At 38.0% G+C, this 26,442-nt stretch overlaps 1 protein-coding gene across 1 annotated transcript in view; it reads right to left on the reverse strand.

Annotated features, from left to right (window-relative positions):
- Positions 1 to 26,442, reverse strand: part of brinp3a.2 (bone morphogenetic protein/retinoic acid inducible neural-specific 3a, tandem duplicate 2) — a 75,502-nt gene that overhangs the window by 40,414 nt on the left and 8,646 nt on the right. The window contains exon 2 of the mRNA XM_084723586.1: positions 9,463 to 9,833. Coding sequence (XP_084579712.1) covers positions 9,463 to 9,683 — 221 coding nt within the window. The 5' untranslated portion in view covers positions 9,684 to 9,833. The remainder of the gene's footprint in view (positions 1 to 9,462; positions 9,834 to 26,442) is intronic.

Below are 26,442 nucleotides of genomic sequence, written 5' to 3' on the forward strand. Positions count from 1 at the left end.
CCTCTGAGGGGATTTCAGGAAAGGAGACAAGACAAAGAACATCAGTAAGAATGTAGCAGTGGGATGTTGAGAAGCAGCGCTGAGGGAGGCTGCTCTAAAACACTCACCTCAACCCTCTTCAGAGCACCTGCAGACTCCCCCGTGGTTTAGGAAATCTGCTGTTGTTCATTGTGCTTGAAGTGCCTCTTCTATCAAACAGTAAGCTGCTTTCTTCTGATCAAGTTAGACTCTAAGGGTGGGCGTGTCCTGCGTGCTTCGGTTTGCATGAATAAACTAATTGCACATAATTATTAGTGTCCCGGTGTTTAAATTCATTATATGTTGATGCACAGCGAGTCCTGCTGGAATTTAGTGGATCTAACTAATCTTTTCTCATTACTTTAAAGTAAATATACAAGTTTTGTTCATTCAACTTAATTAACCTTAAAATTTCAATTATTTATTTTCAGAACACTTCAGAACTTGTAAATATGAGTTGAAAATGTACTGTAAAGGCCAATCAACTCAATAGATTCTTAAGAAACATATCAGCTTATTAGTAGACTTCCCAGCATGCTTTGTTTGAGAGTTAAAACTCTACAGAGACCGTGCTTTTCCATAGTTCCAACAAGTCCTTGCTGCTTGTTTTCAAAATAATGAAAACACTTGGAACCATGATGAAGGGTAGTACTGAATTCAGTCACTACCCCTTTACACTTATAATTTAATAAACTGACTGGAAGCAGTTTCACATAATATCTCTGTGCCAATCCTGGAACGCTCCAACAGAAGCAGCTGCAGCTGGATGTTCTTGTGTGAAATGAAGAACTGGTTCTTCAAAGCGAGAAAAACGTCAAAGGAAATCAAAATTGTTTGTATGTTTGTCGGTGCGACTGAAGAGTTGTTGGTTCAACTTAATATCTGTCTATCTTAAGGACAAAGGAATTAATAGCAAGTTTATTTGATTAAAAAACCCCAACATTATTATTTAGTTTTTTTTAATAGTTTTTCCATTCTAAATAAATCTGGTGTCCTTCAGTTTATGTACAAAGCAAATTTTCTTGTTTATCATTAACTGTGTTAACAGCAGCTTCAGCAACATTTCTGTTTAGGATTTAGTAGGAATTATTGTCTATGTATCTGAATTCAAAGGTTGTTACACTTTGAATCTTGTTTTAACATTAAGGGACTTGGAAATGTCTTGTTTTTTATAGTCATGTAGGATTTATTTCAAGTTAAAATGCTGACCACAAAAAAGTGGCTATTGTCAGCTTGAATCCATGTGAGTTACAGTGGATTCCAACAGTATTAATGGTGGGAAAAGGTCAAATTAATACACTAATACCTCTGCTAATTATAATTGTCAGTGAGTAGGTGAGTGTGTGCGTGATCACTGGACCTATAGCTTGTCCGCAGGTAAACTCGAATATTACCGATCAGCCTAATTTTTTCAGTGGACATTCATGACTGTACGCTGAGGTACTTCTGTGATTCAAAGTTTCTAAAAAACCTTTTATTGAGTCCTTTTATGTTTTCATGGCCTGAGGCATTATGTTTTCTGGTCATCCCGTCCTTGTGAACAAGATATCTCAACAACGCATTGAGGGAATTTCTTCAAACTTGACAAAAATGCTCACTTGGACTCAAAGATGAAATGATCAAATTTTGGTGGTCAAATGTGAAAGGTCACTATGACCATAACTCAAGAATTTGTACGCTAATTATAATATAATTTCACACATACCTAATAGAATTAAATGATGAAGCAATTCCATTTTATATGCAATAGGTCAAACGTGAAGACAGCATGTCTGAAATCTTGTTTTCAAGTACAGACGATGTACGTAGAGGTCATGTAAATGTTATCAGAACTTTGCAAATCTCCACTGGTTGCATCTGGCAGATGTGGTGGCATTGCAGTAGGTGCTTCACCATGTACATCTGTTGCCTGGTGGGGATCTGCACTCTACTGGGTGACCTCTTCTCATTAAGCCTCTTTTTCGACTGTTTCGACTTTCTGTGCAGCACCCGTGTCTTTGAGAAATTCTACAACATCCGAGCATCTCTGTCCTTTTGCTGGATAATAACCTGATTTGTCAATATTTTTCATTTCCTCACTTCCATATTCTGAACGTTTCGCAGATTTTTTAATCTCTGGTAATCCTTATTGCATGCAAATTATTTTCATAATCATCAAACAGCTGCAGCATCCTTTGAATCCATCCCAATGTACTGACAGGACACAAATAACTATTAAAGTAGTTGGATGTCTTCATGACAATAATACAGCCTGTTTTCAGTCACTGTTGCATAAGGATAATATGCATAATGTGCTGTAAAGAACGTTTGCTAATCATTTAGTTGAAAATTTTATCAAAAAAAAAAAAAAAAAAAAAATCAAGGAATAAAGCCAGGCAGCTTATAATAACCAAACTCATTCACATAAATTGAAAATTACTTGTATTATTAAATCCATTAGGACACTGGACACAGTTAAGACTTGTTTAATCTGAAGAGGTACAGGAAGGTCCATTTCATATTAGCCCAGGGTCTTAATAATTAAACAACTAAAGGGGTCACAAAACAAATCTCAACAAAATAATGATAATAAAAAAAAAAACTTTCACACATGCAAGCAGTTATTTATATTTAATGTGTCTCTAGTATCAAGTATCAAATATTGTTGAGCACTGAAAGTTAGCATCCAAAGCTCTGCCATTTTCTTAGTAAAGTTTTCTGATTAAATATTGAAGTAAAATATTTTATCAGAAAACTTTTTATTTCTTGAGGGAAACTTTGTCAGAAATCACAGAAGATCTCCAAGATTTTTTCTGCTCTGATGCCCTCCTTTTTTTCTTATTTGAATTTCTTTCTTTTTTGTCTTTCTTTCTTTTCTTTCTTATTTAAATTTAATTTGAAGTTACCCTATCCAGTGAACGGCTCTGTCAGACAAAACAATGTCAAATGAGGCGCAATTAATGCCATTTCTAGACTATCAATTAATTGTCATTTACTTCATGTTTAATCAGTTATATTCTTATTTTGCAAACAATTAATAATTAATCATTAACTTCCTATTTATATATGTGAGCATGTCCTTGGGCTGGGGGGGGGGGGGGGGGGTCCAGCTTTCCTTAGATACAAGCAGGGGGCGCTCCAAGGAAAACAGTGTGGGAACCACTGGCTTAATGCATTGAGAGAAAGCTAAAAGTAAAAATTATCATTCTGATATCAGCACTGAAGCTTGGGGATCGTATTACATGATATGATATGTAACATTTCAGCATTAAAATGTAGGAAAAAAAAATCAATTCCATCAATTGGTAAAACTCAGGATCAGGCGATCATGGCCAAATATTACTTGAATAAAACTTTATTGTTTCACAGCCTTGTTAAACAGATTTTTTTCTGAATGCAGTATTCTAAGACCTATTATTTCTGAAGAACAGTCCATTGCTATGAAGACTAACCGTTGCCATGGATGCAGTTCTGGTCATAGACTCTGGAGAAACAATCATTTTTTAATTATTTATTGATACTTTAAAGTACATAGCCATGTAATAAGCAGGACAATAAGCAAATTAATCCTGTTTAGGTTCCTGCACCGCACTGTCAGGGTTTATTTCTCAATAATGACTTGCTCGGTGTACATTATTCCTTACATATAAACATAATTTCTGACTGAGTCTTGATATATTTTCATCTGCAATTGTGATCATTTGACAACAAAGAAAGCGACTCCCATGATTCCACAGTACTTCATAACGTCATTTTTTTGGTTTATGTTTTAATGTAGCAGTAGAACTTACTTTGTGTGCGTTTATGATGCAGTTCCTTTTCAACAAAACAGTCTGAAAAGGAAACATCAGCGTTTGATTGAGCTGCTCACAGCTCCGACACAGTTTCAACCTGTGGGGAGGAGCGGCAAGAGACATTTCTTAGCCTTTCACAAGTCAAGAAAGGTTGGGAATTACTGCCACTGAGCTGCACTCCCTCTTCCTGTCGGTACACAAGAGTTAGAACTTGATTTGAAAATTTAAGGACCTATGTTACATGGCAGGAGCACAGCTATGAATTTTGGGCCCCTTGAGAGAATATTGCATCAGGGCCCACTTTCTTTAATAAAACAACCCTACTGAATTTTTTATGAGCCAGCTCCAGGTGTGAGCTCCCAAAATCATCGCCACATTTCACCCCACCAGCACAGGCACTGAAAGAGAGCTGTTATTTGCCAAAACAGAAAAACAGAAGCTTACTCACAGCTGTATCTCTCCTGTCTCTGGATTCACATTCCTTTCTGAAATCGAATGGGACTGAATCCAAATGGATTTCAATTTAGGAAGATTTACAAGCTATTTACTTTTTAGGTTAGTTTTTCCTTTTAATATCATCACTATTAATCAATGCCGCATTGTGGTAATCTAGAGAGCCTCAAACACAACCTTGCAGCTGACAGAAGCCTCTCAGGGGATTCTGTGATAATGCAGAGTAATAAGTACTAAGAGCTCACTAATCACTTGGCCACATGATAAGACTATTAATCTTGCCGCCCATGCAGCTCGGCTCCAACGGATCGCTGCCTTTTGCCAGAGAAGGAAATATTAAAAAGCTCTAATGCAGCAACCGTTCACCGAAGCTATAAAGTATCCTTGCACCGATCCATAGATGTCAGGAACCCTGTCTGTCTGTTTCCAGGAGCCCGGACAACATCCTCCTAAACGACGAAGGATATGATTCATGACACGATCGCCGCTAATTCGGTCGCACGCCGATACCTCAGACTGTGCTGCTGTCATGACAAATCATCTTTTTTTTTTCCCTGGTGCTAATAAACATATTTCAGTTGACCACCTGATCAGGTGACTCCCCGGGGGGTTTGGAAGGCAGCAGGATGTGAAATACAGCCAGTTGAGAGCAACACGCCTGCATGAAATACATCCTGATTCTATCTGGCTCGTGTCTGATACCTTGTGAACACTGACCGTTCACATGGTAATTTTCTGCATGACAACTAGGACTGCAACTGCAACTGTTTTCATTGTCAATTAATCTTCTGATTATTTTCATGACTGATCAATTAATCTTCACATCTATGAAATATTTAAATAAGAATGGGCATCACAATTTAGGGCATCATTCTTGTTTTTGGTGCAGCATCTCTTTTATTAATCTGTTTAAATTTATTAATAAAAAGAGATAATTCAACAAAAATCTATTTTATTTGTATAGTATCATAACAAAGTAATCTCAGGGAACTTTTTAATTACAGCAGGTCTAGACCCACCAAGTGCAAGCTCTGAGGCGACTGGTGAGAAAAAACTTCCTCTGAACAGGCAGAAACCTCAAGCGGATCAGGCTCAATACTGTGTTTGTTTCCTTTATTTCTTCCTCCAGTTTTTTCATTATGTTACTTCCCTCATTCCCTAGAATAAACCAGGGGAACAAAACACCCAGACATCTTCACGTTGCTTTTTTTGTCCAACCAACAGTCCAAAACCTAAAGACTATTTATTATCATAAAAGAGAAAGAAAAGCAGTAAATCCTTAAAGGAGAAGAAGTTTACATTAAAGATGGTGGAATAAGCTACTGTAGAACAACTGCAATGATCAAAATAGTTAATTATCAATTAACTGACTAATTGTTGCAGCTCGAATTACAACGCAGGGTAAATAATGCCTGGTAAATAACCACGAACACACTGTGTGCACTAACATAAGATATACAGTTGTGCTGCATTCTCTCCTTACATCATTTTGATGTTACAATAAAAAGTTAGCAGGAAAAAGCAGAATGCACTGCTCATAAAAACCTTCTGCAGCTGCAGCTGTGAACGCTGCCGTCACACTACAGTAGTGCTCAGGAAACCTTATCACACACATGTTAAAGTGCCCTTGGAAGGACCTTGTCCTTTAATCTGTTTCCCAACCAACATATTAGAACAGATGCACAGATTTGTAAGGTAATTTGAACACAGCAGATGAAAGTTCACTCCCTTCCTTTCTCATCTTTAACATTTAATTTACCTCTGACTGAGGTGCATTCAGCTGCAAGCAGAATAATTTTAGGTAAGAATTTTAACATTGTGAGCTGAGTGAAAATATCCAGTGTTAATGAACACATGCAGGAGCTCTCTCTTCCAAAATCCAAGAATGATGCTGGTTCGATTTATACGGCAAAATCCATCAGAAACTTAATATTTTCCCCCAAACCAATATATAGACATACACACAATGAAAGTAATGCTCGTGAAATTCTAGTTCAATAATTACTACAGTGACTGTGTCTAATAGCTGTAATGGAGGTCCTCAGCCTTTGGGAAGAAGTGGATGTGAACAATAACTGTGTCATGGCTGTGCTACAGCAGCTGCATTCAAAGCAACGGTTCAGTCTTCTAGGACAGGCCTATTCACGTGGGTCAAATCCGGCCCATTGACAACCTTAACCCGGCTCTTTGATTCCAAATAAATATTAAAAAAACAAGTAAACAAATAATTTCTTCAAATCAGAAAGAGACTACTTATAGCCCATTTATTGGTTATGAATGGGCTCATTTCTGTTGCTAAGCACAGAGACACTTATTTTATTAAAAGGCTTTAGTTCAAGCTGTTAAAGCAGAGGGAATGTAGAAGTCAAACTGAGTGAAGATGAAGCAACACTGTGTATAACAAAACAGCAAGCTAGCTCTCATCTAGGACTGCAAAGATATTTTCTTTTTACCTGCACTATTGTACATAATGTTCCTTTTCCAACAAAGTGGATAAAAAGGATGCAATGTTTTACACATTAATTCACATAAATTTCTAACTTTACAGGTGAAACAGAGGAGATGTCCAGCCATTTGGCATTTAGTTGTTTTTTCTTGAATCTGGCTCTACTAAAGATGTGTTTAAACAAGCCAAAGCTGTGGTTTTACGGGGGCTGTGTCCAGACTGTGTGTTCATTTGAGAACTTTAGATGTGAGTATGCAGAGTTTGTTAGCTTCAAAGAGCCAAACTAGTTTCCCTATTTCCAGTATTAATGCTAGTTTCATCTTTACCTTTCAGACATGAGAATGTTATCAATCTTCTCATCTCACTCTTGGCAAGAGAGCAAATTAGTCTAGAATATTTCCCAAAAGCTTAGGGTTGCCATCCGTGACATATAATTTTTCCACATTTCAAAGTAAAAGCACCTGTTCTTTACTCGATCCAAGTTGTCCCTTAGTTTTGTACACATACCTACATGTGTGGAATGATATGAGAAATAAAACCAAAATAGTTTAATGAGACACAGTGGAGAAGTATTAAATCAGACTTTGCGGTAAAGAAAAGGCCAGACGTTTGTCACTTGAAGTCATTGTTACCCTGGTTACAGACATTCAAATGTGTGTGTTTTTTTTTTTTTTTTTTTTAATGACTAGCAAATAATTCCAGCTCAAGGCCACCCGTAAAAAAACAAGAGGATGTTCAAATACAGATCTGAATGTCAGTGGGAATGAGTACACAACAAACTGTACAGTTTGCCCTAAAGTATTTTCTGTTGTCCGTGGTGGACTGTCCGTCCTGAGGCAACATTTGGCAGGGGACTTCCACATCTGAGCAGCACAAGGACAGAGGACACAGAGTGGAAGCATTTGACAGACGAAGCATTTTGCTTGTGTCTATGATCAGATGTTTTAATGCTTAATAATAAAAGATCCTACTGTGCTTTACACTCACTGACTGTTTGCTGCTCTCAACTTATAAAAGAAACAGGGGACTTTAAAACCGATGCATGAAAAGCACAAACTGAATGCAGGGAATGAAGTATCTGACAGTCAAAACGTCACCCTCAAAACCCCCTGCTTGATTTTTTTTGTCCCCTGGGCATGGGGTCACTGTCAAGGTGTGCCTTATTTTTTCCACATTGAAGGTGGCAACTCATGCAAGCTTACACAGGATGAAGAAGCCAAGTGTCAGCTTAATGCTGATGCTTAAAATCAGTAATAAACTGTTCATGTTACATAAGCTAAATCTTAAAGTGCAGCTCTAAGTGCTTTTGAATACATACTGTGGCTAAGGACAAAATACTGTGACTTTGTGAAATCTACTAACCTAAATATGTTCTCTCATGAAGAATGGGAGCAAAAACAAAAGCGTTGGGTTTATATTTTTGTTGAGTCAAAGTAAAATATCTAAGACTTTCTCTATGCACACAAAAGGATTTGTTTTCTCTCGAATTATGTTCAGTAATTTGTTAAAATGGGTGGCATACAGAGATGTTGATTAAACAGCATGGTTATTGCACAGGTGTGTCGTGGGCTGCTTACAATAAAAGGGCACTCTAAGATCTGCAGTTTTGTCTTGAAGAAAAAAAAAACATTTATTAGACACTGAACCATGGCAACTTCACACAGAGCTATGGAGATCTTCTTTTTTTACAGGACAGCAAAGTCATGACTCTCATTATTCTAACCCTAACCGATCACACTGTCATGACTTCACCCTCATGGAAAAAAAAAAAATCATATCTGCAGTCCTTTGTGAGATTGCATAGTTAAATAACTGGTAAATGTATTTTTTCCAAGATAAAAATGAACATTTTAGGGTGGTCTTTTATTGTCTAAAGCACAAAGTTCCAATAATCCTGCTGTTTAGGGAGCGTCTCTACACACAAATCAAGGGAAGTACCGGAAGCAAACAAGCCACTATTGCTACAGTCTCCCTGCTGTATGCATTCACTTATGAGCTGTCATAAGAAGTGCACATTTCTCTTTTTCTATTTACTTTTTATCTAACATAAATTTTGACAACAATGGTTAGGAAGACTGAAAGAAGCTGTGCAGTTCTCAGCTGGTCCACACACACACATATATTACACAGTACATCATTATTTAAATAGGGCGGAGGTGGTCTATTACTCTATTACTCCATTATCTATTTCTGGCTATTGTCACAACCAACGTCTAACTACTACGTAAAATTTGAAGAACATTAATATTAATCTCGTCATCCACAAAGGTAGCTTCATTACTTACTGAGGGCCACTGTCTAATGCCATCAATCCAATTATACATGCTGTCACTGTCAGCAGGCCACAGCAGAGACGGTGTCTAGAAGGGAAGTCTCAAATCTTGGGTTCCCTTCTGGACACTATGACATTTCACCGCAGTAGCGGTGCCACTAGCTGATGGAACATAAAAATCGGTCGCCTGATACATCTATACGCCGCACCTGTCTGATGGATGGATTACGCTATCAAAAGAGAAATGCTCACTTTGACAAATTTGAGAACAAAATGTGAGAAAAATAAAACTTTTGTGTGCGCAGAAAAAGTTTAGATCTTTTACTTCAACAGGAGCAAAATCAAAACTTTTTCTTGAGGGTGACTGCATGAACTTTTTGTGATATTACGTAGCCTTGACGTAGCTGCTGGCGTATTTGTCATGCATATAGCAGGAGAAGTGATAATAGTGGTAGTTTATACAGTATGAAGTGTCTCTTCATCCTGCAGTCATGACTCACCTGTATATCTTGTATCTGGTGGAGAAGCCTTGCCGGTTCTTCTCCACGAAGTCGATGTACTCTGGGGAGTGGTGGAAAGGCCCTTTATCAGACAGGAGCCAGTCCAGGGGGCCCCCGGGCTTGTCATTGGGGAGGCTGGCTGTTGCTGCTGCTGCTATTACCGCGGACCGTAAACACACCCAGCAGTGAAGGCTGAGGCTGACGACGCCCCATAGAGCCATCAGAGATGGAGGGGGACGAGGGAGGGATGAGGGTGGTGATGGTGGGTGGGGGTGGGGGGGGGCGTTCAGCAGCCAAAGCTGCTCGTCATTAGCTGGCTCCTCCACTGGGATGACCGGGGGACCTGCATCACCTCAAAGCCCCCGGAACACCTAAAGGAAAACACAAACATACAGATAAGGATACATACAACCACCCACATCCAGCAAAAAATACCGATGCGGTGACAGAAACAGAAATCTTACAATAGCAGCTCCATCTGGCAGCAAGATAAAGATGCTTGCATTTTCAAATTTTTAGGAGCTTTCATTACACAGAAACCCTGACATGATCAGTAAAATGTAGTCCTTTTAATTTAAAATGATTCATCCATTCATCAAGTGTGAATTGACAGGAAACATATTTCATATGTTCATTTAACATATGGTCAATAACATTTAACTATTTAACTAAGATAAAAAAAAAAAAAAAAACATCACAAAACTCATCACAGCTTCTCAAATGTATCTTCAGCTTTTTTCAATTATTCAGTTGACAAATTCAGGATGTAAAAACATTTGTTGATTTGAATACCTCGCTTTTTCATTGCTGTTTGAACAAAACGAAACAACATTGAAGATGTTAGATGACAACAGAACCTTGACTTAACTTTTAAACATATTTCTATACACTGCAAAATGAAAAAACTTTTTCTGAGATAATTGACTTCTACTTCTTTAGGTAAACTGGAGACTTTGAGTTTTAGAAACCCCCAGAAAATTGTATTTCAGAAATTGTTCAGTAAATTAATTGAAGTAAAAGTGAATAATGGTTAATAATTTAATATTTTAAATTGCAGCCATTTAATTTTCAAGCATTCAAAGAATGACCAAACAGGTCCACAGCTCCCTGTGAACAATTTTTAAAATACATTTTTCATAAACACAAAGATTCAAGTTCTTCTAAAGAAGAAAAGCAAATTAACTCAACAAAAGATTACAGGCCGGCAAAACTTTCTTTAGTTTATCCCAAACCTTTGAGTAAAGGCAGAAATAAAGCCTGTGTTTACATTTTACAGAGGAAAAGAGGCAAAAGAAGCATCTTACTTTTTACCATATATTTTGTGATTATTATAGTGGAGACACACCTGCCTTTGTCCACAGCTGCCTCCTAAATCAGCAAAATATCCTTGGGGTAGTTTTGTGCTAATTCCAATTCTGATAATACGAATTTAAAAAAAAATCTGTTATCAATTTAAGTAGAATATAATATACTGAATGTAGTATACATAAACATGCATTTGTTGCAATGATCTCTCAAAGGTGGTTATCAAACAGTAGTGCTAATGGAGGCTGGATATTGTACAGTTTAATAATAAACATTATTGTCCAAAATAACATTAAGCACTGAAACAGTAAACTTATACTCATCAGTATGTTTTACTAATTATAAATAACTATGAATTAAAAAAAAAAATACATACAAAAAGAACAAGACTTGAAAAGGAATCGTATATATAGAAATTGCTTTATACAACAAACAAACAAACAAACCTGTCAGTGATATTGCTGTGGTAGGCCAATATAATAGTTAGAAATAGTTCCTTTCTGAACATCCCATGTCAGCACTGGTCTACTCATTAACAGTAAATTGGGGGTTTAGTGTCTTGATCAAAGACACTTCATTATGTGGCTGGGAAAAGCCAAGGCTCAACCACCGTGTCCTTTAGCAAAGCCTCGGACTTGTTTTGATCCGCGCCGCTCTAAGTGCTCAAACTGGGGAGAACATCACAGATTAATCAGTCACAGTGTGAGGAAACTGTAGGAATATTACAGAAGAAAATAATATTGTTAACAATGCGAGAAATCAGACTCCAGGATTTTGATGACGCAGTTCGTCAATTCTATCTCTGCATACTGCAGTATTAATCAATATAAGCTATTTATATCAGGTCCTTCATTGTAGAGCACGACTGACATATTGTTGACAGATATATGATGACAGTCCAATATTGGCCTATCACAGCTATATTGGTCTATATTGGTATCTATATATGTTGTCTAGTATGCGCCTATATGAAAACAAATATGAATGAATAATATAATTATTATTATTTAACAGGACATAATGCAGACTGTTTTTACTTGTTAGCTTTAAAGGCAGCACTTTTTACAGAATAAGAAATGGAAAGGAAATGGATTGGTTTCTCTCAATGCATTAGAGAAATATCAACATAAAAATGAGGAACATAAAGAAAAAATAGCGGTAATACTGGCATTAAATAATTTATTTTACAGATTTATTTCCCATTTTACAGGTTTTACAACTTTAGAGGGAAGTAACTAGTAAAAAAAAAAAGTTAATAAATAGATGCTTGGATCCTTTATTTACATTTTTTGCTCTTTATTTGATACTTTTTCTTCGAGATAAACGTATTTTGATTTTTTTGTGTTTATTACTTATTCTTATTCATTATTATTAAAAATACCAGTGAACGTCTTAGTGTCCTGATGTAATTTTCTACAGTAAAGTTTTTTGTTAAACTAAAATATCCTGCCTCTATTACATATTTTGGTCAGTGTTAACCACTTTTGTTAGTGATCACTCCAAAAAAATGTAAATTTATTTATTCTGTTTGAAGAATAACGGCTGATATATATCAATATCAGAATTTTTTAAATCCCAAATATTGGTGGCAGCCTGGAGAATCCAGTATCAGTTGGGCTCTTTTTCAATTTAATTTAAACTTAATCCAATTTAAAGAAAGAACTCTTCAGTTAAACTGTAAAATTAAACATTTTACATCAAAAGAGGAAAATAAGTGATTTTAGATTGCTGGAATGACAAAATTAGACTTGAAGATGTAGTGATGATTTGTGAAAAAAAAGAATATATGAAAGATTGATTAATAATAACAGTAAGTTGCAAGCCCCGTGGTTGCGTTAAAAGTAAAATTGGTTTTTGCAGGAGGCTGCTGGGGAAATCAAATCAAAAGAAAATCACAGGACTTTTAAGTGAAATGCACTGCGGTGTGCCGTAAATCCATCTTCCGCTGGAAAAAGAACAATTCAGCTCATATTTTAGGACACAGAGTTTTCCACGTTTCTTATGAGTCATCGCTTCTGGTGAGTTTGCATTTTCACGTACAAGACCGAAAGTTTCGCCGACTTGATTAGCAGAGTTAGTCGGCGTGTTCTGATATAAAACTCTCGCTTAACACAACCTCTTCCAAACTGTTACGACGAGTCTAATTGCTGATTGATGATTCTGAATGTTATGATTCTAATTGTGAACTCATTCCTTTAACTCAGCGAATAATTGCTGTGCTGCTGTTTTCAAAATTACACTCATCATACTTGAGCACTTGTTTCACTGTAACACAACAGATCTATTAAGAGTTGTGAAATGAAGGAGGAAATACACACACAGACAGACACAGACACACTTTTTTTTTCCTGAAATAAAAAGTCTCGGTTGCTGTATTTTATCAGACTACATGCTGTTCTGAGTGTTGTCCAGGGCCCGCATTAGTCTCCATCACCATCTCGAGCCCCGTCAATCATCTCCCCCGCAGAAACACACTCCTTCGCCGTGTGTGTACGTGGGGGGTTTGAGTCCCATTACAGTATTCTGATGACAATCTGTCAAGTTAACTCAGCCATATGACCGTCTGTGTGGGTGTGTGCACATGTGTGTGGGTTTCAAAAATCATTACTCTCAGACAACCCGGCAGACAGGCATGGGAAGAGCGTACATTAGCAGGAGGTGGATAGAAAGAGCATGAACGGATTTAAAATGTAACATTACCCACTATTACATGTTCATTCACAGAAAGGGACGGTGATGACGACTGATCGCTGAAAGTTTAAGCATGAAGGAGGACTTTAATTTAGTAGATTTAATAAGATGGGATGAGCTGGCTATTTGGAAATTTCAGGCTGGCATCGCTGTCATCACTCCTCAGCCTCGGTCTGTCTGACCTGTGTGGGAGAGTGTGTGTGTTTGTGTGTGTGCACTTGCGTGTGTGTGTGTGTGTGTGTGTGTGTATAAGCCTTCATTTTCTTGTTATTCTGTTCATTAAAATCTACTGGGATTTCAGTGTCAATATGTGCTCTTCTTCTTCTTCTTCTTCTTCTTATTATTATTATTATTATTATTATTATTATTATTATTATTATTGTTATTATTATTATTATTATGTGTTGTGTATTTTCGCTGACTTTAGTCTAGGGTTTTTTTTTCTTTAAACGTCCAGTGTGTATGATTTAGGGGGGTCTATTGGCAGAATATGGCAGAGGTGGTATGATATTCATCAATATATTTCATTTAAGCAATATTAGACAAGATGCTTACAGACCTCCTGACTGCATCATTATCGTGCTTATAATGACAGTAATGCTCACCCTCGAGTGTAATATTTGAATTATAGGACAGGTTACCAACAAAATGTGGGACAATTCATTCTAAAAACAAAAAATAATAAATGAATAAAAGTTTGTAATGAAACCTGGTTTACTACTCCTGGTTTTTATGGCTGACCAGAATGGATAAAGCAAACACTGGCAGCCAATCAAAGCTCTCCTAACATGTTTGGAAGGGGAGGGTGACACAACGTTTGCAATTAACAAACTCTTCCTTAGCTGCTACCAAATCCTGCACATTGGTCCTTTAAAAAATACAAAAGGCTTTTAACTTTTTTTTTTTTTTAAGACAGTAAAGAGACGTGAGTTTGCTTAAAGAGGTATGCTCAAGTCAAGTTTCATGTCATTAGCAAAAGGCAGACTCTGTAGTGTTTTATACAGGATCAAAACCGAAGACTTGAGTGTTGGTTTTATTGAAACTCAATAATTTGATATCATTTGTGATCATGTCTTGAGCTAAATCTTTGTTGAGTGAAGCCTTAAGCCCAAGTCAAGATTTTAAATTCTCATTTTTGTGACTTCAGCCTGCATAAACCTTAAAAAGACTGAATCGAACAAAGACCACACATCCCGCACATAGCACCTTTTTCAGCCGACAAACACAGATGTTTTTAGTTCTCAACAGGCAGATAGGACACAACACATTGGACAATACATATAAATAAATAAATACATAGAAATAAATAGAGTTAGAAAACCCCTGCAATCTATTTGTTCCTGTGCCAAAACAGAATTGGGCATTCATCAGAAACTGCATGTTTGCACGGAAGAGGCACACAAACCACAGAAAAAGCTATGCTCGAGTGAAACGGTGATATCTAGGACTGTATGTGGGAAACAAGGACTCTGCAGAGACAGCTGGAGGAGATTGAGCTTTATGAGAGTGAGCATGAGGTGAACTTTGCCGGGCGCTGAAATTTGCTGAACTGGATTAAATCATAATTCTCACTCATAGCACCCCATCGCTTTACCATTTGCTTGCTTTTTTTTCCACCTTGGTCCGGATTCCAGTTGTAAAAATCACACATTTGTAATAATGTTACTGGGGAAAAATGGGCAGAGACTTGAGAAGGCAAATTATTATTATACAAATTAAAAAAAAAAGACACAATATTTTTTTTATATCCCAACTGTCAACACCAACTGGTCCAGACTGTGATGAATTTAACCCAACTTAGTCCAATCATGTTGCCAGATCATAATTACCACTATAAACACAATATGTGCACCTGCTGTCTAACTCATGTCAAAGTCTCTTGTGTCAAGCCTGCAGTTTTCAAGCGTACTTATCAGGCTTGGGCTGAATCAATGTGTTATAGTAAAGCAGGATATTAAGAAATCCTGATGGTGTGATTTTTAATACCATCAAAATTACAGATGCTTTGCTTTCTATCACTTGATACGGAGATGCTGTTTTGAGGACATGTATTGTAGTGTGCAGAGCACGCCACTTCAGGTCAGTCTCTCTACCGGTGAGCAAGGCAGCTCAGCTGAGCCAAGAAACATGGCATCTGAGGGATAAAGTTACAGGTATGGCTGTCACAATATCAAATTCTCACTACACAATCATCGTGGCCAGAAGAATTCAATATGCTGACATCAGTCAAATTCATTGTTAACTTTTTATTGGTCTCTTTTTTTTGGCAAATGAATTACATGTGATTGTAGGGGGGTGGAGAGAGTGTCTGTAACCAACTTTACAAAAGTGCGATTACACTTAATGGAGAATAAAAACGTGTTCTGGGGACGGAGACAAAGTGAGAACAGAAAGAAACAAATGATTTAAGAGCAAACAGTATGTTTGAGAATCATTGGGTACAGGTGTATTGCTAACATGCTATCAGTATTTCATTTTTCAAATATCACAGTTATCATCAATACACTTGTGTCACAACATTACTGGTTACAGGACTAACTAGTAAAAAAGAAAAATGCCTTTCCTTGTTTGTAAGTATTTCGGGCTCAGTCCCAATAATAAAGGTGAGCCAGCAAACACTGTTGACCACTGACTGGTCAGAGCAACGCAGCGTAAGGATTAGGGGTGTCAAGATCCTCCAAATCCATGATTTCAAATGACTTTTGATTTTAAGCTGACAATTCGATTGGATTTTTTAATTTAAGCTTATATTTTTCAATTTTGTACTCACACTCATGCTGACTGAGGGTCTGGGAAGGAAAACGGTTTCACAGTAAAACAGTGCTGCAGAATCTCCCACAACATGAAACTGAATGGTGACCAGTTTTCAAACAATAAAAACAACTGGAAAAAAAAGCACACAATACCTCCTTAGTGCTCGTCTGTCATAATCCAGTCTCCTAAAGTCCTGACATGCTGTTTGCACAACGTCACAACACACCCCCAGTTCAGACAGTCTGCATGTGCAGGTGAATGTGGCTCCACGCTAAGGATCTACAGTGATGATTGAGGCTAAAAACTTGGTGTAAATAACATTTTTTCAGTCAACTTGGCATATTTGGATTTCATGAGACCACCAAATGAGTAGTATGGAGGCATTTTATGTTTTTATTTTGTTGTTTTTTCACATTTGAAAACTGGTCACCATTCATTTCCATTGTTTGGGAAATTCCGCAATGCTGTTTTTCTGTCAAACTCCAGCAGAGTTTTGTGGACTAAAAATCTAAACCCGACCTTCAGTCGGCATGAGGGTGAGTGAGTTAAATAAAGACTGCAGCCTCTCAAGACCAAAGCAAAGAGTGTGTGTGTGTGTGTGTGTGTGTGTGTGTGTGTGTGTGTGTGTGTGTGTGTGTGTGTGTGTGATCAACACCACCTCCTTTGAGAGGATACTACCTGACTGGGTGATTTCTACCTAATTGGTATGTGATGATGTCCATAGTGAAACATGGCGATGAACGATAATTTTCAGCGGCTCGCTGTAAAGAAACACTGCTGCAACTGGTGTAACAGATTGTCCTGTTTTTGGCTAATGAGCTTAACTAGAAAATAAGCAGCAACCGCTTCTTTTTCTTTTCTCCCCCACATATCAAAAACTGAACTTTGCCAACAAGTCCTGCCTTACAGCGGCTCTGAGGAGGCAAACTACCTCAAATGTAGGAGGCTTTTAAATCAGGATGTTATGGTAGTGGATGGCTCAGTGGTGGACGACTGTCAGCCATCACAATGGATCAAGGTATCGTCCATCAACCCTGTAGTGGAGTACACAAATACCATCATAATACGGTAGACCAAGGTAAAATGTCAGGGGGGTATGAAGGTAGGAAAAAATAGACACCATCCAAGAATAGTGCATATTGCACTTGATCTCATGTATAGCATGAAGCGCAGGCATGAATGTTTTGTTCTGCGGTGCTGTGACTAACAGTAAAATAGGGGACGAAAATAAAGTTGCCCAGAAATTCTCCCCAATTCTCTTTTAACTTCTTTTGTTGTTGATGCAGTTAAACTGTGAACGGGTCCTTTAGCAGTATCTGTTCTCATTCCAGCAGTGTTGAATAGTTTATTCGCACTGAGACAGAGGACCTCTGTCTTCCCAGCTCTTCTGTTATCTTCTGCCATGCTCTCTGTTCCAACTCGAGCACTGCACTTTTCTCTCTATTCCTTCAGCAGTGGAGGGCCACACAGCAAGCAGAGTTGAGCTTTGTGGGTGTTTTGACAAAATCTGACACTAAAGCTGTGGCTCACCATGATACAGTATCAGGTTTGAGCGCGGTTTGCTGTACGATAATGTATGACAATGTGGCTCCGCTGCAATAAAATTGGCCTGAAAACGGCTACAAGTGCATCATTCGTTTGCTGAATCCAAACTACCCTCAGCTTCCACTTAATATTATAGGTGAACGCTGCCTTGCTTTACATGGTGCATGTTGTGTATAGAGTGACCTATCTCAGAGGGGAGTGTGTGGCGTGTTAATATCAAAATAGAGCACAGAGGTCATATTAAAAGACTCTTTAATCCTATCATCTAACAGGCAGCTGTCCAAAAAGCTGATGCAGGAAAAAACACTGTGCTCTCTCTGTTCCCTGTGCACTTGCTCTCTTTTCCCTCCTCTCATCCTCCTTTGTCTTTTTCTTTTTGTCTCCTTTTCCTCAGACAACCCACTCTGTCCTTACCCTGCATTCTCAAATATCTCCAAAACCCACTTTTGACTCAAATCCTGCATGGCTTTTTTTGCACACTTGCTGTGACAGTCCTGTCAGTAAACATTCATTGTTTTCAGGACAGGTCTGCGCCAGCCTTATAATCACATTATCGCCCAAACAAAGCCATCCGCTAAGCCTTTGTTATCAGCTGCCTGGGTGATATCAGATACATGCCATTTTTGCTCTACAAGGGCATTATGTCACATTTCCAACCTTATGCAAGCATTGCTTTTCATCAAACAATGTTAAAAATGCTCCTCCTTGAGGCACGAAGCCCTCACATAATCTAGAAACAACAAATCAAATGTTGGGGGATAGAACAAGAAGGAATTTTCAATTCAAGCGGTAGACAGGCACCAGGGCTCCACTGGATCCACTCAAATATGATTTTGCACAACGTGGGCCAGCAATAACCCGGGGCTGTTTGGAACCTCTGTATAAAATGAAAGCTCTGTTTGTTCCTGTGAGGTCCTCTCAATGGAATTGTGAGAAGAGTGCAAATGATGGGGGAATAGATTTTCCCACACATGAATGTAATGAGCACTTGCGTTCCCTGAATAGGCAAACGCCAAGAATAATATTGGTGAAAGTCAAGATGTGGAATCATGGAACAAATGCAGCCTTTTACCAATTATCCATGTAGATTTTAGCCATCAAGTGACAGTTTTGTTCCTCTAATGTTTTCATTATCTCCTTCCAGATTATGAAAACGTTGCCAGACATATTCACAGGGCACCAGGGTAATCATAATTTAAAGTTAAATTAAAAACTGTATGAGCATTCAGAAGCATTTTTTCCTGCTTTCGCAAATGTCACAGGGCCCTGATGGTTTAGAAACAGTTCTCCAGCAAAAACTGGCAGTCAGTGTGTGCCCTTATGCACAGTCGCCTCAGCCTTGTCATGTGACACACAATTTTTCTTTCACGTGTTTAAAAAAATATCCAACACATTTGCGCAGGGAAGGTATAACGTTTCTTTGAGTAGAGAGAAAGCACAGAGATTGCAATTTCTCTTTTAAATGACACCTATGACAGGGTCCTGTTTGTTTCTGTGAGGAAGAAATATCCATTTGGAAGTCTTTCTTGTTCTGCCAGTTCGATGGGGAAAGGAGGTGTGTTAAACAAATGGCCATTCAAGTGAAGTACAGCCAACAGTGGATCAAGCTCTACAACATTTTTACGCCCACTGCCCGTCATAATGGCAGGCCATATTCAGTAAGCACCGCTGAATATCAAATACTTGAGCTGCAGAAATACTTAACAAGTCGTCTATGATGACTCCCGTCATATGCAAGGTTTAATGTCTTGTCATTACTTGACCAAAAGGCTCTGCAGATCAATGGCAGAGCAAAGACTTATGCAAAACCCTGCTGCTATTACTCATGCCATTTACTTTTTAAATAAAAAAAAAACATAGTAGGCACCAGGGCTGCATGATGTGGCAAAAAAATCACATTGCAATTATTTGGACAGATATTGTGATGGTAACATAATGCCTGATTATTGAGATTTTTTATTTTTGCTGATTTGCTGATTTTAAAAAAAACAAAAAAACAATCATGATAATGTGATATTTGTTGGTTCTGTACCAGACAAACTTGTTTTCTTACACAATCTTGCAAGATTTGTCAACCAGGCCATCGCTGCAGCACAGCAGTACACTCTTAGAAATAAGTGTTCTAAAACAGCTCTTCCTGAAGGGCCAAGGTTCTACCCAGAACCATTTGCTTCTGAAGAACCCTTTTTTTTTGGAGGAAAAGGTTCATCAAGGCTTCTTTGTACGACAAGTGGTTCCATTCCATTTTTAGAAGACAGGGTTCTTTTAAGATTGCTGAAATCCCTGAAGAACACTTTCATCAAGGGATCTTTGTACCACAAAATGAAAGGAATCCTAGTAGAACCCCCTATGCAGGTTCCAGATGAAATGCTTGGAATATATAAGGGTTCTAGGTTCTACATGGAACCCTTGGAATATGAAAAGGTTCTTGTTAGCTGTCCTAAGATGTTGAAAACTGCTCAGTGTATCAATGAACAGGCTGAGCGACGTGTTGCTTTGTTTGAAAAATCGCTCACCCTGGTTCTATTTCAGCCAAGGTTTGGGCGCCTCCAACCTATTTTATCTGTCTGAAACTGATGCCACATCCTTGACTTATCTATTTCCTCTCATCAAAGCAGGACGACAGGGTGGACAAGATTCTAATTAATGAGGCTGAGAAGATGCTGCGCCTTTGATCCACGGCAACTTTTTTATAGGAATATTATCAAAAAGGGTTGGAAGGGGGAAAAAAAAGGAAAAAGATCTTTTGCAAGTTACAAAAAAAAGCTCACAGGGGGTTCTAGGTAGAACCCTCTGAAAGGGTTCCAAGTGAGACCTTTATAAATGGTTCTACCAGGAACCAGAAAGAGTTCCTGGAACCCTTTCTGGTTCCAGTTGGCACCTTTATTTCTCAGAGTGCACTTCATTATAACATTGTTTTGTCACATATTTTTCCTTTATTAAAACATTACAGCTTCTGAGATTTGAATATAGCACTTGGCCTTATTGCAATTTTGATCATTTGATTAATTGTGCAGCCCTGGTGTGCGCTTGTTGAATATATTAAACTCTCTGAGGAGAATCTGAAGGAACAGTTATCAAAAATAGATATTTTTTTCTTCCTGTAGTGCTATTCATTTAGATTGTTTTGACGGTAGCTGCTAGTGTTATAGATATCAGCTGTAGAGATGTTTGCATTCTCTCCAGTATAATGGAACCAGATAGCTTGTTGTGCTCAAAGCACCAAAAAATACATTTAAAAAACTGAACATCAATGTGTCTTTACAGAAATAATGACCAGGGTACTGAAAATAATACAGACGTTGTTGCACTCTACAGTAGGCACTATTTTCTTGCTATCAAACAGCACCCACCAATGGCATCACTGCGCAGAAGGAATCATGCATCTACTCATGGACGAGAGGTTACAGCTCAGCTGAGAAGGACGCCATTAATGTTTACATCCTGCACGGTTCCGAGCACAAACCTCCCGTGAGTACAGGTACAGATAAGAGGAAGAATATGTATTGTCAGGCTGGGCGATACAGATATATGTAAAATTTATCACAACAAAATGTTTCATTTTAATCAATATATATAATTATTGATGATTTTCAATGAGCAATTTTAAAGACCAGGATAATTCGACCATTTTATTTATGAAGGCACACAGGTAATAAACTCAATAGAAGAGATATGACAGGCTGTTTACGGGATTTGTGATTAATGCATTTAAGTGGATTTAAATGCAACTATTGAACATTTTATTGAACAATTTTCTTATTGCTATTGATCAAGCATCTATTGCCAATATATATCGCCATTGCTTTATTGTCCTGGCCTGATGTATTTTTGATTTTAGGGTGAACTGTCTCTTTTCAGCGTTTTCTCTTAAACAGGGACAAACAATTTGCATGCCACACCAGTGTGACTCCATTTGGAGAAGAGGGCCTCACACAATATGTTCATTCTGAGAATCGAAGCAGTTCTTGGAACATAATTTTCTGACAGAAAACCATCAGTCTGCGTCAGAAGACTTCCAGTCAAGCAAAAAGGAAAACATGCTCATAACTTAAAACATATCTCAAAATGTTCTTCCCCGAGGCACGATGTTAAAAAAATGAATGAAATGATGGACGAGTGAGTCAAAGGCATTTTTCATTACAAGGCCTTCTGGTGGTTACATTAAGGTATGACACATGCAAAGTGTGGGCCTGGCATGTCCTCCGGCTATTTGGAACCTCTGTGCGAAATGACAACTCTCTTTGTTTTTCCGCTTTTCATCCGAATGATCAAGATGCATTCAAATAACAGAGGAAAAATATTGTATAATGCCAGGTTCTCAGCTGATATTTCAGTTGAAATCTTGTAAATTAGCAGCCTTTGAAAGAAAAGAAAATGTTCAGTATGTCATTCACTAAAAGAGATAATTTCATAGAAGCCATGATTGCTGATATTCTTGACATTATTCAGCGCTCGGTTTGAAATTATGTGAAGGATTCACAGACTTCTTGAGCTAAATTAGCTAAATTGCCAGTGTTGCCACTTTGAGTTAATATCTCAATTGATTTTGCTAAAGAGAACAAATCCGAAATAAGCTCATTTATTGGCCTCTCGTACCAATGATTGTGATGAATGGATTTTTCTGTCTTCACAAAATTTTCGGAGCACGTCTTTCAGACTGTGCTGCAGCACTTCCTGTAACTTTGTGCCAAAATTGCATGTTCCCTCCAGAGATATGGGCCTGGCTACCGACTGCAGTGTTGGATCTTGACTCTCACCCTGGCTTTTGGAGGATACAGTACGCTTGATGAGATGTGGGAACTCCCAAGCCTAATCTTTCTTGAGATTTTCAGCAGCCGTTTTCATTGGAGACCGGGACAAAGCAGAGCATTCAGCCCCTAAACATCTGCTCGCTTATTGTAGGATGCCAGAGCTGTAACGGTCACCTACCTGAGCTTTGTGTGTGTGTGTGTGTAGATGATTGCACGTTTGTGTGGCTTCCTGCAGTGTGTGTCCGTATCCGTGATTGGAACGCTCACCACAGCAGATCCTCTTTGTTGGCATGGCAAGTATGCAAATTGAAATGACTCTTTTTTTTGTGATATCGCACACTTTGAACACATTTGAGGAAAATGACGGTGGAAAAAGTGATGGCGCGTGTTGTGGGGGGTGGGGGTGGGGTTGATTAAAACATTTCATTAGAATTTCTTCAACAGGATCCACTTTGTAACTTGTCTGCGAGCCAACCCCAAAACCATCCTCAAAGTAGGGAAACAGGAACTGATAAACTTTACATCTTCCCCTCTGTGCTGACTAATGAGGTTTTTGGCCCTAATTAACCCAGTTATCTTCCCTCCTACAACTGTCAACAATACCTCTCATACCAGCGCCAGGGGTAAAACACAGCCTTTGTGAAATTATAATATATGACTGCCAGTTGCACACATCCGGCTGTCTTACAAACAAATACAGAGGATGAGCTCCCACTGTGTCCTGGGAAGAAGACTTCAAAGACAAAAAAAAAATGTTGATGTATGAACACACATGTAGAGATCTGCAAACATGCATATGTAACCATCCTAGCAAAAAAAAAAAAAAAAAAAGTTGCTGTAGGAAAGGTCAAATGAAAGCATGTATTCTGTGAGTGTGTGTTTTTCTGCACAGACTGCTGTGTAGGTGTTGTTTTGTGGACTACTAAATTTACTTTTGAGCCTCCTGGAGATATTGTGGATCTAATTTAGTGATGGAAGGTTCTTAAAAAGAAAAAAAAAACAAAAAAACAAAACAAAACAAAAAACTTTCCCTCAACCACCCATACTTCTTAAAAATTCAACACTGTCGTCTTCAAGTCCAAATTCACATTTAGTAAGTGGACACTATGAGGCATAATTTCATGCGCATTAACTTTTTTTTTTTTTTTTTTTAATAATTCCTGCTTTTATCACTGTAATGTATGACTTAAAGTTTGATGATTTGCATTTTGGCTGCAATATTTGTTATCTCTTATAATCCTCTTTGTATGTAAATGAGTTTTAGTGAAGTCACACAACAAAGAAACTTATTTACATGTGCTGCTGCTATAATGATGCAGACTACACTACATGGAAATAGTGTATATTTAAACCTGTTTTTAATAAGAGACCCAACACAAACAAGCTTTTTCTTAAACCTGCCTGTCTCTTTGGCAGAAACTGGGCTTTGTGGAGAGACTGTCCTTTTTAGAAGAGTGACTGTATCAGTTCTTTCATGGTGTCCTCAAATGACACACATCTGCATTCATGTGACAAAATCCTCCAGCAGCCCTAGTAATTACGACAGGAACAAAGGAGGAAGAGGGTGATGTTGTTGCACAGCGACAGCTGTAAGTCTGCTAAGGGAGGTGGCAAAGCTCGACTGCGTGATTATTTTAACCTAACCGATGATCTTTCAAACCAGCTCTTCGAATACGACGCTGCTTTGTCACGCCCCTCATACTGTCATACTGATGCACAAGGTACCCTTTAGTGGCTGTATGAGACGCTGTTGGAAAGCCTTTTAACATGTTTGTGAAAAGGCTGCAGTTTGGGTAGGTTTAAGCACCAAAACTACCTGGTTCTGTTTAGTATATTATCATGTTTTGGCTAAGAATATGTGTTACATCATGTGTGGTGGCGTAACAGAATATAGCTGGTCCGTGGTCCATACAGATCAACCTCCTACGTTTCAGTAAACATTTGTTCTAATGACTAAATTTAATAGTTTCATAAGGTTCAGCGGCCATTATGATCAAAAGAGCCATTTTTGCCCAAAAAACAAACAAACAAAGAAATAATCTGTCTGGAGTAACTATGAATTCTCTATTTACCTCTGAGACAGCATCAGAAGACACAAGACATTTTTTTACAAGGAAAATGTAAGATCTTTAGACCTTACAACTATGATAAATGAAAATTAAAATGTTCACAAAACAACCATTATTCACTTCCGTTTAATTTTTTTGTCAAAGCCACAGGAGATGGGCAAATGAGCCGTGTGTGGCTCTGGAGCCATAAGTTGTTGACCCTTGTTAGTGTAATAAATAGTGTGAAATACAGAAAAAAATCATACCAAAAAAGAAAAAATTAAGAGTGACTGATTAGAAGGCTGTCACTTTCGCTTCCATTGAGGAAAATCATGCTGTGAATTCAGGCATTTTCTGTGGAGTAAATGGGAAATTAAATATGTTTATCATCACTGAAATAGATCTTAAGATTGTGATGTTTATTGTAACTTTGGCGATTCCCTCAACTCACATCTACTCTTAAGTACGGCTACAACTAACAGCTATTTACATAGTCGATTAATTGGTCGATTATGTTCTGGATTAATTGATTAATAGTTGCTTGGTGCTTAAGATGACATCCTCAAATGTCTTGTTTTGCCCACAACCCAAAAATATTCAGTTTACTGTCACAGAAGGCAAAAGAAACTGAAAACCAACTGCATTTAAGGTTCTGAAATCAGAATTTTGAATTTTGATTATCAGAATAGTTAGCCATCAATTTAATGATTGATTAATAATCGATCAATCGGTGCAGCAGGTGCCTCTTTACATGTCTGTGACAGCCTGGCTATCACTCTGGATGTATAACTATCAGTGCTATGCGTGGGACATTACGTGAGACTACGGAGTGTACTATTATTATACTGTAGCGTATCATTATCTATGTATTGTAGCACTGCTTGTGTGGATGGATTATGTCATCGTCCATCACGGTGGTTGAACAATGAGCCTTCTACCATCGTAAGATTGTGATTTAAAAGCCTTCTGTATTTGAGGTAATGTGTCCCCTCAGAGTTGCCCAACTAAGTTACAGACAGACAGACACCTTTACACCCAGCAACTGTATCATCGTCCATCACAGTGTTTCACTATCATATGCTAATTTGGTAGACATCACTCAACACTATGTTATCGTGTACTACAATGCAGTAGAGTATTATTTTGCATATGCAGAACCAAAAAAAAGATCTGATCCTTGACTCAAAACCCCGATACGATCTGTGAGTTTTCTGATCCGTTGCATCACTAGTTACATGCATCATACGACAACAGTGAAGCACTTTGCAAGATGAAAGTCACAAGATGCACGCAACGTAATGTCCCTCAAAACTTTTAAAAACATTTCAAATCAGACACGAATCCCAGCCACCTGAGCGTAAGACCTGTTTGTTCCCAGCTGCCCCGCCTCCTCCATTCACAGACTGTCTCACTCTTTGTACTACGTCAAAAGCTCATTTGTCTGTATGAGTCACAGGGGGTCATGACAAAACGTCGCTATTTGATGAATAAGGAATGAGAGCGGGCTGATCTTTCCCTAAACCTATTCAAGACATTTAAGTCGAACCAAACTTGAACCATTGCACTGTCACATCACAAAACTGATTCATTTTTCAACAGTGATTTGTAATGCTTTTGGAAAGAAAAAAAATATGCTGTCCTGCTGATAACAGCTTCTGATCAAAAAGCACATCTACTACGTGTCATTCAGAGCACGGACAAAGGACATATTGTTGTTTAATTTTATTTGGTAAAAGCTTATGAAGCACAAAATTACCATAAAGTCGTTAGACTAAATGAAGAAAAATCATGTTTCTTATGTTCCTTTGTTTGCCATGTCTTTCACAGGCAAAAATGTACAATTATGGCGACTTAGTGATTTCTTGTGTTTGGTCAATCAGGCC

This window comes from Lutjanus erythropterus, chromosome 7, assembly GCF_056507025.1.
Source record: "Lutjanus erythropterus isolate fLutEry1 chromosome 7, fLutEry1.hap2, whole genome shotgun sequence".
In the NCBI taxonomy this organism is placed as follows: Eukaryota; Metazoa; Chordata; class Actinopteri; order Lutjaniformes; family Lutjanidae; genus Lutjanus; species Lutjanus erythropterus.